Genomic DNA, 16174 nt, shown 5'->3' with positions numbered 1-16174 from the left:
CAAGCCAAAGCCCCCGCTGTGTGCCAAAATGTGAGATTTACAGGCGCTACACTGAAGCGGTACAATGGAATCCAGCAGAGTGTGCACGTGTGTGTGTGTGTACACACACACACGCGTACACACACTCTCTGCTCCAGGTTTCACAGGTCATTGCTCTTTGGGTTCCAGTTCAACATTGTAATATAAATTTATTTTTATTTTTCAACAGGAAACAACAGCAGGAAACCGTAGGAAACTATTCAATCTTTTGAATAATTCACGACTCCACTGCACTCATCCCGACAACAATGAGGCGTACGGCGACACTGCAACGGTCACTCCGCAGCCCACACATCAGTGAGTCACACAGCACACGAGTCATGCCAATAATAGAGCGGGAACAAAAAAACTAAACAAAACAAAAAACACCTCTGTGTTAGGCTCCAGTCACACATCAGCTGCTCTGACCCCCCCCCCCCCCCCCCCCCCACCCCTCTCTCTCTCCCCAGAACAGCGATAGAGCAGGCGTCTTTTATGTGCAGTGACTGGAGCCTTAAACTGCAACAATGCAAATGCAGCAGTGTGCGAGTGCATCGGTCTAATTGTTGTTGAGCTTACGAATGGCCTGTGGTCAGGAGCTGGTCCTTAAATCATGGTGGGGTCGCTGTGTGTGACTGTGCGGTGAGGCCGCCCTGCTGCGGACCACAGGGAGAACGGCGTCCTCGTCGACGAGGGCGTCGCCCAGGCAACGACTAGACCTCATCACGGTGGGAGGTCAGAGGTCTGAACGTTTTGGAACAGCGGTTCTCGAACGTTTTCATTTCAAGGACCCCCCAAGTTTGGTATGTATTAGGCCCATGGATGGACCCCCATAAATCATATATGTATATGAATCTGTACACTCTCTGAGTTATGGACCTGTAAGGGTAGATTAGATGTGGTTCCTAACTAACTGTCATTTAACTGAGGACCCCTCTCAAGGACCCAACTTTACTAGACTCCGCGCCCATACCAAACTGTAACAACCTCTTTTTCAACAGTGCACCGGTAAACGTTGACAAGCGTCGTTGAAGTTGGTGTCGTGTGATGATGGTAAGGCAAAGGCCACACTGCACCTTCCATTGTCCGTTGGTGACCTCCTCCAATTCAGGACAATGTAGCCTGTAGTCTGCCTCGACTCGAAACAACAGGACATAGCCAGTCTTCTCATTGGCTGTCCTATTAGCAATCCACTGGACAATCTAACCGCACACCCACACGTGCACACATCCTCTGTTAGATCCCCCCCCCCCCCCCCCTAGCCCTTCGTACAGTATATGTGTACATTTCCACCCACATGCAAACATACTATATCCAAACATATCTGTGCACACTTATCCAACAGTACCAAACAAAGAGCTTCTATAGCAGGAAGTAGTAGGAGTTTGCAGTGACCCGGCCAGTAAGTGAAGTTGCAAAAACAAGCAGCCGGTGGACTTATATAAATGTCACGCTGACTTGGAAAGCATTCTTCTGCACCAGTTTCTGAGATGTTTTCTTCTTCAAGATGGAGCCTGGGACTCGTGCCAAGTCGGACAATAATTAGTCTGTGCCGTTCCTCCCAGCCATCTGGCAGGGACACAGCTTTTTCAGGCTACATGCATGTCTGTTTCATGTACACTATTACAAACAAACAGGCATGCTAGCCTACGCTTTGCCACAAACCAGATAAAGATGAAGGGGTGGCAGTGACTCAGGAGTTAGAGTGGCCAGGAGGTTAGTGGGTGAATGTAAAGTGTTTCAGATGAAAGCGTGGTATAAATGCCAATGACAATGACACATTTTTGTTTTAATATAGCTAGATATTAACAACTAAACCCTATACTTAGAGTAGTTGGCCAGGGTCCTGCAGGGCTCTGTACTTGGTCCGCACCACACTAAAGCTCACAATGTATTGTGATGCACTCTGAGCTTGTAGATCAGATAGAGTATCTCACACGCACACACACACACACACACACACACACACACACACACACACACACACACACACACACACACACACACACACACACACACACACACACACACCAAACATCTGTGTTTGGTATTGAGAGCATGAAAACAATGGCATGGCAGAGGGGGCATGCATGCTTCTACAGTGAGAGCCTCCAAGGCCCTAGGTGCTCGCTGACAATGATGAATCATGGGAAAATGAGTTACAGGTTCGTGGCTCGAGTCGTAAGGAATGATTTCATCATCAAATACCAGATGTTTAGCGTAATGTACTCTGAGGCAGTTGGGGGAGAAAAGAATTACCCCTCGCAGAAGGCGCCAGTGATCGACTTTGAGTGAATTAATACCCGAAGAAGGTACTTTTGCTTTGTGAGTGTATAGCCACGGTGGCGCCAAAGATGGCATCTGATGCTACCTCATTTTAGCATGTCCATAACATGAGACAGAGAAAGTTTCAGTCAGGAATTAGCCTGGGGCTAAAGAGGTTTTAAATCACTGCAGTCAAATGGTCTTTTTACACGGTGTCACTCTGCTGAAGATAAGAGAATGCTCATATATCACTGGATAGTGGATAAGATGCAGGCACGTGCACACATAGACATCAAAGGGGACTTGAGCCCCTGCCCTTTCACCTGTCTGTAAGAAACTGCCCTCTCCAGATCATGAATGCAGCATTTACTATGGTGAAAGAAAGGCAAATTCCCCCATGTCCATGCCTTATCCGAACACGGCATGCCTTTTTCCAAACTCTCCTGAACTCGAACACAGCATTTTACGGTGAAAGAATGTGCAGAAATCCATGTCGTATGCCTTCAGTAGCTAAAGAGTGCATGTCGCACCCCGAAAATGGCTGATCTACAAGCTCTCAACGCATTGCAGTGCGACGCGTTTTGAGCTTGTACTGTAGATCTGCTATTTTCGCCAATTTTGGCCAAAAGTGCCCTTTTAAAGAATTTCAGCCCCTGCTTCTAGCATTCTCAATGCACGTCCCTGATAAGATGTTTGACCAGTGGTGGAAGAACGGCTCAGATTGTTTACTTGTAAAATGTGTTCACATGGTCAGAATATACTTAAAGTACCAAAAGTAGCCTAAAATAATTAATAAAAAATGTTTTCTACATGTACACAAATCTTTCGAAAATAGCCGATTTACAAGCTTGCTCAAGATTTCCTTTGGACTCACACGTAGAAGCATATTTGTCGTACTGTATCTGCATCATGGACATGATGCTTCTTCAGTCTCTAGCTCTCTGGGTTTTCATAATTCACTAGATGAGTACATCAATGGGGTTTGCATGAGCTGTCAATTGACCACCAGCCCTAGGCCTATATAATTATCTCCTGTCAATTGAGTCAAAATAATGAAGACACAAAAATATATTAACCAGAGGACTGAGGACATCCAGTGGTAGAAAATGTGATGGCAATGGCAAGTAGTGACTTAATCTCTGTCTCACTCTCTCTCTCTGTCTCTCTCTCTCACACACACACACACACACACACACACACACACACACACACACACACACACACATGCTGATTTGATTTGACAATGAAGATCGATGTGATACTGTAGATACTGTAAAAAACCTGCCTTCATCTCTGAAAAGGTATATGTACAGCATAGCAGAAGACGTTTTGGGAGTGGAGGTGACAGATGTAAAGAAAGAAAGAAGAAAGAAAGAAAGAAAGGCTTCCAAATGTTAATGGTTTTGAGACAAATTAATTAATAGTAAATAATTCATATTTATAATAAAGTAACAGTGCATATCTGAGTCAATATTTATAGCATAATGCAATGTGTTTTATCACTGACCTATGGAGTGATGCATAATGCATACTGTAATGATGATACAGTACAGTCCAGCTGGAAGAAAAAAATATAATTTCTTTTCAATTATTTTCGTGAAAATTCCGCCATTTTAGCCGTTTCTAAATTTTAGCAGTTGCTATCGTTTTTCACGAAATTCGGTAATGGTAGAGGGCTGTGAGGATCCCTCAGGAACTGAAGCTCTCACACTCATTCTCAAAACACCTTTGACCTTCAGATCTCTCGGTGAGTAAATTGTTTGGCCATGTCACAGAAATTGCATTTCCATAAATGCGAATTGAGTGTGACTCTGGTTACAGGACTACAGCGTTGACAGAAATGAGCAGGTTCGGGCTGACCTAGGGCCTAGGTATAATCTAATTAAAACCCACATGGGCAAGCCCATTTGTGATCATTTGTATGATGATAAGAGATCCCCTCCCTTCACACAAATGTGATTTTTTTGTATTACTTATAGATTTCTTTCTTTTTGGGCTTGCCCTCTGGAAATAAATGCTGCCCACCTCCGGCCGTACCCTAACCAAATAGGCCTATGGAGTCCAAGCAAAACTATGACGAGCTTCTGTGACACACCTGTAAGCTTGCCAGGTTTCCACGTGGGTCACAGAAAAGGAAGGTTCGGTAGGCCAATCAGGGGCAAAGTAAACGTTTGTTTTCTCATTCCAATAAAGCTCCTTTGAATTGAATTGACAAGTCCCGGAAAATACGCACTGTGATTGGCCAGTAGTCACTTTGAGCGGCAGTGTGGCCAGCATGCCTTCTGCACTTCCGCTTGATTGGTGCCACAACATTTCAACATAGAACACTTTGTTTAAAGAAACAAACTTTATTTTCTCACTTCTTCATTCATGGCTGATATTTTGATTTGAATGCACTTCATATTAATACTAGGCTACATAATCATAGCATTTTCAGATATTAACTAAACAAAACGGTCATGTTTCAAGTCTGTAGTCACAGGGCAGGAAAGCACTTTAATGTACTGAATTGTAATGGTAACTATGTACACATTATGCAACAGACTGAAAACTATCAATAGACTTATTTGCAGCCATTGCAGGCAGATTATTTTATTACCTTTAATGTACTGTATGTGCTATACTGTATGTGCAGCTATGTGCAAATGATTTAATACATTCAGACGTGCTTTGAATTAATGTCTGTCGTCACTGTGATTAAAACTGTCAATGTAATTCAGAACATAAAGTGTTCTAGGGCCATGTATTTGGGTTTCTCCAGTGAACCTCTTTGTTTGTTCTGTGATTACGTCACACAGAGGCAGAACCAACGCAGAATGACCTGTTATTTAAACAATAATTCAATAATTATGCTGGAAAACAATCACAGGCCACAACTTTCCCATATTGTCATTGGATCGAGCTGAAAATGCAAACAGAAAGACAGTTCAATAACACCTACAGTAAATACAGAACTAGAAATTCTAGAAATCTCTAGATTAAAACCAACCTCAAGTGATTAAACGTCCCCCACCCCTTTTTCCTCCCCAATTTAGTCATTATGCCATTAGGTCTTCGATCCCACATTGTCTCTTGACTGCTGTTGTACTGTAGGCCTACTGGCTCACCTGCCTGTGACCACCTAGTACCTCCATCCTACTCCTCCCAGGCAGGCACCGCACTACCTGGCGTCTCTCCCTCGCACATGGGCCAATTGTGTTCAGATAGACGTTTGGCCAAACAGGCTGCACCGCGATAGATTTGAACCTAGACTCTGCGGTGGTGGGTGCGTCTGTGTCACCCGAGATCCCTGAACCGTAGCATTTGAATAGACTGTGGTATTATTAAGCGTACTTTCCTCAGCTCCCCTCAGACAGCATCATACAATGTCATACCAAATTGTTTGGATGAGGAAGAAAGTCAGTTGTTGTGGAAGGAAAAGTTGTACCCAGCAATGTTGTTCTCTTAAGAGAGTTGTAACATTCTGCAGGGAGTTGTAACCACTGCATCCTTATGCTGTGAATGACGATCCATTGTCGTTGTTGGACCCGTCCATGGACTTACGGCCCGAGACGTAAGCATTGGATGTCGCGCGTGACGAGCGACCAGAATAGATGTACCTCTTGCTGAGGCACCAGAGGTCCTGCAGTATCTTCTGAAAGTGGTTCCTGAACTTGACGCCAATGAAGGCATAGAGGACGGGATTGAGACAGCAGTGAAGGTAGGCTACACTCCTGGTGATGGCCAGTGCTCGGAGCATTATCCTCTCTGCCCGGCAACTGCTCTCCTTAAACAGGGAAACGGTGCGGTTCAGCAGGACCACACTGTAGGGCAGGTGGCAAACGACAAAGACCGCGACGACTGCCAAGACCACACGGACTGCCTTGTGCCTCTGGGTGCGCTGCACTCTCAGCAGGGTGCACACGATACTGGAGTAGCAGAAGACCATGACCAACAGAGGCAGCAGGAACCCAAATGACACCAGGAGGCTGGGAACCAGCACCTTCATCAGCCTCGCAGTGGCGTAGTGACTGAAAGACGGCTGACACGTCACGGTCACAGCCTCGGTCTCCAGGTCTCTCTCCTCGAAGCGCTCAGAGAAGACGATCGTGGGAATGGACAAACCTACAGCCAACAGCCAAACGGCAGAGCAGATGAGGCGGCTGTACATCATGGCTGTCGAGCCGCGGATGCCAAAGGAACGCCTGGCCTGTACTATGGCGACATAGCGGTCGCCGCTGACGCACGCCAGCAGGAGCATGCCGCTGTAGAGGTTGATGCTGTAGGCCCCTTGTAGCATCTTGCACGCCGCGGAACCCATCGCCCAGTCGTGCTGCTCGTTGTATATGATGAGCGGAAGGGCCACCACGAAGAGCAGGTCAGCCACGGCCACGTTTAGAAGGTACACGTCGGTCATGGTCTTGGTTCTCTTGTAGAAACTGTAGGTGACAATCACCAACAGGTTCCCGATCAGACCCAGAGCACAGATGAAAGAATGGATATATGTCTGCACGATGACTTCCACCGGGTTAGGATCGAGGTTGCAAAGTCCTGCAGGCCCCTCGTCAGTGTAACTGTAATCTGGAGTACTCACTGCAGTTAGTGCACTATAGATGTCATCAAGGTTTGGAGCCTCTGTAGCCATGTTTTGAATCTGTAAAATAAATAGATCACCCGTAAGCATATGTTATACTTTGTCGTATGACAAGTATTGAGTACTCTTTGAGGAAAACAGAATAAAACCAAATAATTTAACCATGCACATGAACCCAACATCCCTAGGAAAAAGGTTGTAGACTGTGCAACTTTGTGTCTTCTACTTGATGTGATTGGCACATTTTTTGTTCTACTTTTGACAACACACAGGTGCATTGTGGTGGTTGAGCTCTGTGTTTGTTTGATCTTTAGATCAAAGCCCTTGATCAGTACATCTCAGATGGTGGAGATTAGCATTGAGGTCACACAATGCCAACACAGTTACATCTGCGGCTATGGCAGCCTGACATGAGATGAATTGATGAGCATGATGAGTTTAAATGTGCAATTTAATGTTCACAGCAGCATTAGTATTGTGGTAGTCCCAATTCACATTTATTTTACATATTATTTCTGTATGATTTCAGTATAGCACAAAATGTTCTGGTTTTGCGAATAATGTTTTGTGAATTTGTTGGTATCTCTTAAAAAATGAATTCATTTCACTTCTCCCTATTATAGGTCAACAGGAAGAATGTACATGGTAGTCTATTGTAATAGCCGCTGCCTCATTAAGGGAAGTGTTTCAACGTGGCAAATGTATGTAGGTGTAGTGTGGTGATATTATTATGAGAACACTCTAATAGACGTTCACCGAGTCCAAACTACTGTGAAATATCTAAATATCATATCAGTCCCCTCCTTCTTTATGACTTTATCTGTGAAACAAGTCTGCGACATTAACATAACATTAATATTTTACTATATCATTTCCCCATGATGTTTGCAGAGATCAGCAAAATTCAGCATGTATTATGAATGTTAAAACTAATATGTAATTACTTACCAGACAGAAACAAGCTCTACGGCGATCTCAGATATGAAACTTATGAAGAGTCTGACAAAGTTTAACAACTTGTGGCGTACAAATACTGCTGGACACTATAAAATGCTCACAAGCTGCTGAATAGGTATGAACTGTAAAGAGCTTAGTGGAACAGATTTAACTCAACTGGTAGACCAAAAATAACTAACAAAAACAACTGCCACATCTCTAGTTTAGTAGCCTACAGTAGCTACTTATCTGATCTCCCTGCTCTTGATCTCAAGCTCTCATCCGCATTCACAGCCCACCTGTTTACAACAAAGCTTACCTGTTATCTCGTGTGCGCCCCCTGAGATGACGCACAGAAAACACCTTTGTAATCACATTTCAGCTAGCATGCGATGGGGAAAACCCAGCCTGGCATATTCAAATCCAATCATACATCATGTCAATGCTGTTTCTTACTTATGCTTCTTTCACCTATACGCAAAATTGTACTGTCTTTTCTGCAGGCTGCAGTTGAGCTTGCAGGTGTAGACATCTTTTTCAGCCTGATGTTTTGTTTAAGATCGATGCTTTTGACGATGATATATTCACACCAGTTCCATTAAAAATAAGTGCAAACTGCACTTTGGATGCAGTTTGGATGAAGTCTGGATGAACAAAGTTGTCTGGAAATTCTGTAATGATGTGATCTCATATACACTACAATATTGCCTGGGCAGAAAATATCTGATATATCAGGCATTTACATCACAGAGAATTAACATTTACCATTTATCTTTGGTAAAAAAAAGGAAAAAACTCCATACTCAACATAAATGCATTAAAAAAAGCTGTATTTATAGACTATACATTACATGAGGCAAATTTTCTCCTTCCCAAATATGTAGGCCTGGCTATACTTTAAAGTGAATTATATTTAGCCTACAAGCAGACACCAACATTAAAAATATGCACCTACTGTATACTACTTTCCAGACCACCAAATCGGGGGTTTAGCCTACATTGCCAATGAGTTTTCTCAGGTGAAAAAAAAGACAGAAGTAGTGTCCAAATTATTGTCCAAATAACAGGTAGGCTGTAGTGTGCTTTGTTGTACTTTATGTTGTGTGTAGTGCCTGCCAGGCCCTGCCTACTGCCTACACAATGGATGTCAGTGGATGTCAGACCAGCACAAACAATAGGCATGTCTTTCTTTCAGATGACCAGCAGATGATGCTATTGCTATAGATGCATTAGAAGCGGCATAGAAGCAGCATCCAGCTGTCAATTTTGATGATGGCACACACACACACACACACACACACACACACACACACACACACACACACACACACACACACACACACACACACACACACACACACACACACACACACACACACACACACTGCACACACATAGGCGGCGGGTGCGTTTTACCTTTGGGTAGGCTACAGAATTGCGTTGGGGGGGCCGCCGCGGATTTATTTATTTATTTATTTCCCAAATGGTCTAAAAATGAGTTATTTAGCATACTTTTACCAATGAATTAGCCTATACACAGACAGCGACTGATCAGCCTATTTTGGACGATAATGGGTCTTTTCTCGAGTCAGTGTGTAGTAGTCTGTGTAGGGTTAGGTCTCTTTGGTGAATTCTTGATCAGTGTTATTATGTCACGACTCAAGAACAACTACAAAAGAAACCCGATTAGCATTTTAATACTTTTTAACACCTCTTGGACGGCCGGTGTCTCTCAAGACTGTTGCCTCCCAACAATTGAGGAACAACAGGGGAGGCGCTGTTTTCCCGAATATTTGACGATGGGATTCTCAGATTGCCGGCGGAGAGGTCCAAAATGTTCGGAATTCCCAGAAAATATGTAATGTAAATGTAAAATGTCCACGAAAATCTTCATGGGGGCCTAAAGGGGCCCTGGGAGTCTTCATGGGGGCTGTGGCCCCGTGGCCCCCACAGACTCTACGTCGTTGGCTCACTGACTCTAATTCAATGTCTTATGATGATTATGAATATAATGAAATGTAAATGTGTTTTATAAACCCATGGGGGTTGGGCACTTTGTGTGCAGAACACGAAAATAAAATAATCAATCAAAAATCTATCAACAATCAATCATAGCAAAAAGAGTTGAAAGTGAACAGCGCCAACGTTGTCCAGTTGAAAATGAACTACGCCGACACGCCATCCATACGCCGTTGATACGCCGTCTCTCTCTGGACGGCGTATCAACGGCGTATCAACGTCCGCTCACGCCGTCGGACAGTTTTGGACTATTTTTGTGTTTTCAGACAGTTGAAAGTGAACTGAAAATGAACTACGCCGACACGCCGTGCACACGACGTTGATACGCCGTCTCTCTCTTGGACAGCGTAGTAACGGCGTATGGACGTCCGCTCACGCCGGAAATGTAAGAGATTTCCTCAGTGATAGAATGAATAAGTTACAGCTATATCTTTAATGCATTTAACAGATGGAATGGATTATTACAACTAGGCCTAGTCTTTAGTGGATTTATTTGATACAATTAAGCGATGGAATTAATCATTATAACTAAATGTCTTTAGTAAAGAAGTCAAATGTAAATAAACATTTATATTAAAATAGCTTAAAACGTGACAAATTTATTTGTCTGTGCTTGTTAGTGGTTGCCCGAATGGGCAACCAGACTCTAGTAATTGTAACACTTTATTAGTGTGGTTGCCCTGAGGGCAACCATACTATTGCTTTAGTGACCTTTTATTTATTATTATAGATAAACTTTATTTTGTCCCGTTATACCTCCCACAGTTTTTGTCGCACGCACTCGAGCCATATGTCAAAACGACGGGCTACATCGGGAATCGTGTGCTCGTATTTTGCTAAGACAGTTGTTGTTGTTGGATAGTTTAATTGATATGAATTAATTAGTGCATTAAATTTCTCCATAGACATGAATGGGAAAATGCAAAAACTCACTTTCAAATATTTTTTCCTCTGAGACCGTAAGGGCTATACTTACAAGAATTGGAGGAGAGATTCATAATAATTACTAAAATTAATGACCTTAGAAGTATATCGGTCGGCCTCATGGTGGCGCTATAACAGCCAACTTTACATTTTTGGCTATAACTCTTGAACTGTAGGTCGTAAAATCAAAATGTTTTTTTCCATGGATTCCTTGGGTCATGACGCATCTCCCCATATAGGCCACGCCCATTTCCGCCATGATAGATTTTCCGCCATTTTGAATTTTGTCCAAAACACACTTTTTGCTTTTCCTCCTACAGATTCTGTCCAAATCCCACAGAAATCGGCACACATGATCTCTGGACCTATCCGATTAAAACACCAACTGCAGAATTTTGGTAGTGCGTATCGTTCGGCCGTAATCGTCTTCCGAAGTTAGTAGAAGGGGCCTATATCACAAAAAATGCCATAAATCACGAACGGAATGTCCAATCCATCCCAAACTTGAATCACATGTCCGGGGTGGTTCAATCAACCAAGTTCTAAAAGCAATTCCATTTTCATCCATAGGGGGCGCCGCAAATGCGATAAATGTAACCGTTTGTCGCAAAACCATGAATTTCGGGGGTTAAATCCCCTCCCAATTACTTACGCATGATCACAGGGGTGACGCGACATTGTAATTGGCTGGCAATATTAGTGGGAGGGCCACTGCGGCAACCACACTCTGCAATTTTTTTAAATTGCGAATTTTCTAGTTGACTTTAGGTTTGGTTCTTCGTCAGGTCTGGCTCTTTAGTCCACTCCACTGGTAACGTATTCGCCTTGTTGATCCGGGGTCCGGGTTCGCCTCCCAGCTGTTAATGAACTGAACTCAATTAGAACTTTTAATGATTTGCGAGTTCAAGGTTTAAAGTTAAAGTTAAATGTTGTTATCTAAAATGCCTAACAACACCAACGACGGAAACATCTAGCTGCCCTCTGAACACTAGCTAGCCGCTTTACACAGCGAGTGAGCTGTACCTTACATAAGAAATGCATGCATTCGTTATTTGATCCCTGCATTACATCCAACTGGTGTCATCATCATATACATTTTTACAGTCACCAGGGGGCGCTCTGTACCAAGATCTGATGACGAACTGGAAGAAAATGTATGGTGTGTGTGGTCCTGTTGATTGAGCTGAGCAGGAGCCTGGACTCAAGGACATCAATCCATCCATGGGGAAGTCAGAAGGTGAAAAGGAGGAGGAAGCAGCCATGGCGTCGCATTCCCCTCAGCTGTATGGATGTATTGTGTCAATCCACTCTCTGGAGTCTGGAGGTGATGGAAGGAACCCATCATCAGCCACACACAGCGACAGATACAGGTCCAGGCGGTCCAGTGGACACCTCAATGTTAAATTAGCATCCCCAAAACGTAAGTCTATGCTTTGGGAAATCGTTGGAATAATAAATGTAAAGTGCATATGATTTGAACATGCCCAGTAGATCTTTAAAACAACTTTATTGACCCTTCAATTCCTTGTTTATCCCCAAAATGACTGTACATAACAGGTTTTTTATTTTGTAGAAATATAGGGCTATAAAACATATATAGTGTATTTGGACACTCATTTATCAAAAAAAGCAGGTGCCCAATGTACCGTTATCCATCATCTAACTGTAAGACACATGCAATCAACATGCTTCCTATGCTTATACATTTATTTTACGTTTATCCTTTCATTCATCGTTCATCGTTTATTTTTATTCATCGTTTATCCTTTCATTCATCGTTTATTATAACTACACAAGCCTTACATTATATTTGGGCTAATCAAAATGAGCTTACTTGAGTTTACATGATCTTGTAAATCTATTTCTTCTATTTTAATGCCTGGATTGACTGAGATACAACTACTCTCATCACAGCTGCCTAGCATCATCTTCTCTGAACCACAGCATCCTCTGGTGTTGGCAGCGGTTACTTATGAGGATTGACAATTCATTTTGATTTGTATAATTTCTGTTGTCCGTATGCAGCAAAATGGTGCATTTATATAGCACCTTTGTCCAAGGCACTTTACAGAGATTGTGCATCACATTCACAGTCACACACCAACGCTGGAGGAAACCATGCAAGGCACCAACCTGCACATCGGGAGCAATTTGAGGTTCAGAGTCTTGCTCAAGGCCGCTTCAACACTAACTTTGGAGGTTTGAACTGGGAACCTTGCGGTTCCAATCCGGTCACTCTAGCCCTGAGCCACCACCGCCTGCCAGTACACCTAGTACGCCTGTGTTTCCCCTCTTCATGCAGGCAATATATAAAACTATTTGATATATTTTTCCATAGCTTCAGAACCTAAAGGGCACGAGGCGAGCATTCTGACAGCATTCTGTTAGATTCATATGATGCAGTAAAATTGCAATGACCTGTGTACTCCATTAGAATGCAGCACAGGATCACAGCTCCCATCACATAAACACTGCTTTCACTGTGCCCTGCATCCATACCTAGATTGGTGGTACTGTAAATTCTCTAGACTGTAGTGAAGTCTACAGTGTGAATTGATGCAACTCTACATGGCCAAATCAACACTTTAAACCACGTTCATGTTCTATCTCTATACCAGTGAATTCACTGAACCCCTCAGGCTGTATTTTGCGTGTCTTAAGTACCAGGTCTTATTCCCTAACTTGAGTAAACTAAAGACCTGGAGGCGTGATCAATGCCATTAGGCTATTCTGAGTAGCCAAAGAGCATTGATCACGCCTCCAGGTCTTTAGTTTACTCAAGTTAGGGAATAAGACCTGGTACTTAAGACACGCAAAATACAGCCCCTCAGGTCTGTAACTTTGTACAAGTGGCAGGTGGTACAAGTGGCACCAAACGGACCATTACGGGTCCATTTGGTCCCACTAGTACACTCTTGAAGGCGGTCCTTGTATAAACAAAATAATTTATAGTAAATGACATTGTTCTGGTGTTTTAGCCCTAATATACATTCTATTGAATCTTCCAGATCCGCTGGCCTAACACCATCAGCAACAAAAACTGTGGCAACACACCAACCAAAAACCAGCAGAGGAAGAGATCCTCAAACCAGCGATGGAGATGGATAGGTCATTCTCTCCGTAAACCAGCCTCAAACACCACAAGGCAGTCACCCAAGTGGAACCCCCAAGGGAAAAGAAAGAGAGGTCGGCCACGGAAACACCTGGTGCAGAGACCTGGAGAAAATGGGCCACACTTGGGGACAGCTGGAGGTGGTGGCTCAGGACCGAGATGCTTGGAGAACTCTTGTAGACGTGGGTGCCACACACACACACACACACACACACACACACACACACACACACACACACACACACACACACACACACACACACACACACACACACACACAGCTATAGCAGACACTTGCTTTGGAAATCTAAACCTATGTTTTCTTATGCCAATTTTAATTGAGAGCACAAGCTTGAGATGAGTTGAGTCTATCTCATATAGGTCTATAGACGAATTCACAGAGAGGGGTGCCCTGGCCGCGGTCATAATTTACTGAGGGGTAATCCATGGAGCAGGTGGGGGTCATGCCTATGTTCCCTCAGCCCTATGTTCCCTCAGCCCTATGTTCCCTCAGGCCTATGTATGTTCCCTCAGCCCTATGTTCCCCCATTCCAAAACAGACCCTATGTTCCCTCAATCCGATAAATGCAAGTGTAATAAATGTAATAGTGTAATAAGTATAATAGTGTATAGTGTAATACAGACAGCATTTTTTTCCCAATGAAATTGGCTGACAGCTTGTCTCGTCTCATCATAATAATAGGTTCATAATAATTACTCAAATTAATTAACTTATAATTATATCGGTCGGCCTCATGGTGGCGCTATAACAGCCCACTTTACATTTTGGCTTATAACTCTTGAACCATATCGTGTACGGTTGCAAGTTGGTCATCTCCGTCAACTTTTTGCAAGATTCTATAACCTGGACGTGGCAGAGCTTGCTATGACTCACGTAGTCCTGGGTGTCGCCTCTAGACGAGGCAGGTCATGTACATAGACTTTTAGGTTCGGGTAAGTTATGTGAGTTGACCCTGGTATACCTATAGGGCATAGGGCATACCCCGGAGCATTTAGGTGGACCAGGACTGTCAGCTCAGTTAGCCTTTGGAGCATATAAGGGCAAGAGGGCACGTACTGTGTCATGGCGCAAAAGGCCCATTCATAGTCGAATGAAACTGTGTGCCTGTGGCACCCAGGGGTCCCTGGAAGGGCCTCTGCTGTGTTTATATGCTGGTAGAATCTAAAGCAGCAGCATCAAATATTTGCAAGAAAAACTAAATAGGTCAAAATGGGCAGATTGTTTTACAGCCCAAAACACGCCTTCATTGAGTTGAGTGACAGCTGACATGACAAGCCTCTGTTACAGCACTCCTTATATTAGGACCCCAGAGAACCAATGGGGTAGAACACTCCTTATATTAGGACCCCAGAGAACCAATGGGGTAGAAGACTCCTTATATTAGGACCCCAGAGAACCAATGGGGTAGAAGACTCGTTATATTAAGGCCCCAGAGAACCAATGGGGTAGAACACTCGTTATATTAGGACCCCAGAGAACCAATGGGGTAGAACAAACGTTCCGTCCTCACTGCATGTTACACTTTGCTAGTGCAATTAATTCACAGTATAAAACCTTCATAAAACTAAATAATTAAATAATTAAACAGACTCTTAGGTTAGGTTTAGGTGTGCTTCCCCGTGGGAGGTTAGGGTGTGGGTTTGAGATGGTTAACATCGGTAGACTGTAGACAACTTGACTGCGTGTACTGTATGTGCGTTTGATTTGTGAGTTATCTTGGCACAGTGCCATGGGTGTGTACGCATAACAAAAGCATGATGCTTCTATGCAATGATTGGTATGAAAAACATAATTGAAGCTGAGAAGTGTCGGCTATGTGGTTGACACGCACTGTGAGAAGATGAGTTCAGATATGTACCAGTGCCAATGTCTGCTATTTTGTTTAAAGCTGCATTACACTTCAAGCAGACTGAAATTATGAACCCTTTTGGGTGTTATTTTGTCCATAAAGTGATGCTATTCTTGTGTGATCCTCAACACAAGATTTGATATATCCAGACTAAAATTATTAATATTGCCGCCACCACCAATAACCATGATAATACAGCAGCTATCTGCACCCAGGGAAATCACTTTGCCAGCTTGTGAATGTGATGGACATTGCCATTAATATTTTATTTTTGCCACGGACATGCAAAACAAGTGATCAATGATATTACCAGAACACAAATGTATAGCCTATAGTACTAATTGACTCTTGACGTGTCATAGTGTCTACTCTATTCCACTGCACTACACAAATAAGTCATTTATCAAAACTTATTTTTGGGGAAAAGCCGATCTACAATCTCACAACACATTACGG

The 16174-nt window shown here is 43.3% G+C and overlaps 1 protein-coding gene across 1 annotated transcript; it reads right to left on the bottom strand.

Moving 5' to 3' along the window:
* Window positions 1-5773: 5773 nt before the first annotated feature.
* On the bottom strand, window positions 5774-6907 carry ccr6b (chemokine (C-C motif) receptor 6b; the record flags this gene model as incomplete). Its single annotated transcript, XM_083791700.1, has 1 exon — window positions 5774-6907. The coding sequence occupies one exon, from the start codon at window positions 6905-6907 to the stop codon at window positions 5774-5776; it is 1134 nt and encodes a 377-aa protein (XP_083647826.1).
* Window positions 6908-16174: the final 9267 nt, after the last annotated feature.

The sequence above is a fragment of the Protomyctophum parallelum genome (assembly GCF_964188405.1).
Source record: "Protomyctophum parallelum genome assembly, chromosome: 20".
NCBI classification, from domain to species: Eukaryota; Metazoa; Chordata; class Actinopteri; order Myctophiformes; family Myctophidae; genus Protomyctophum; species Protomyctophum parallelum.
Note: the sequence above shows the minus strand (reverse complement) of the source record. Positions and strands in the feature narration are given on the sequence as shown.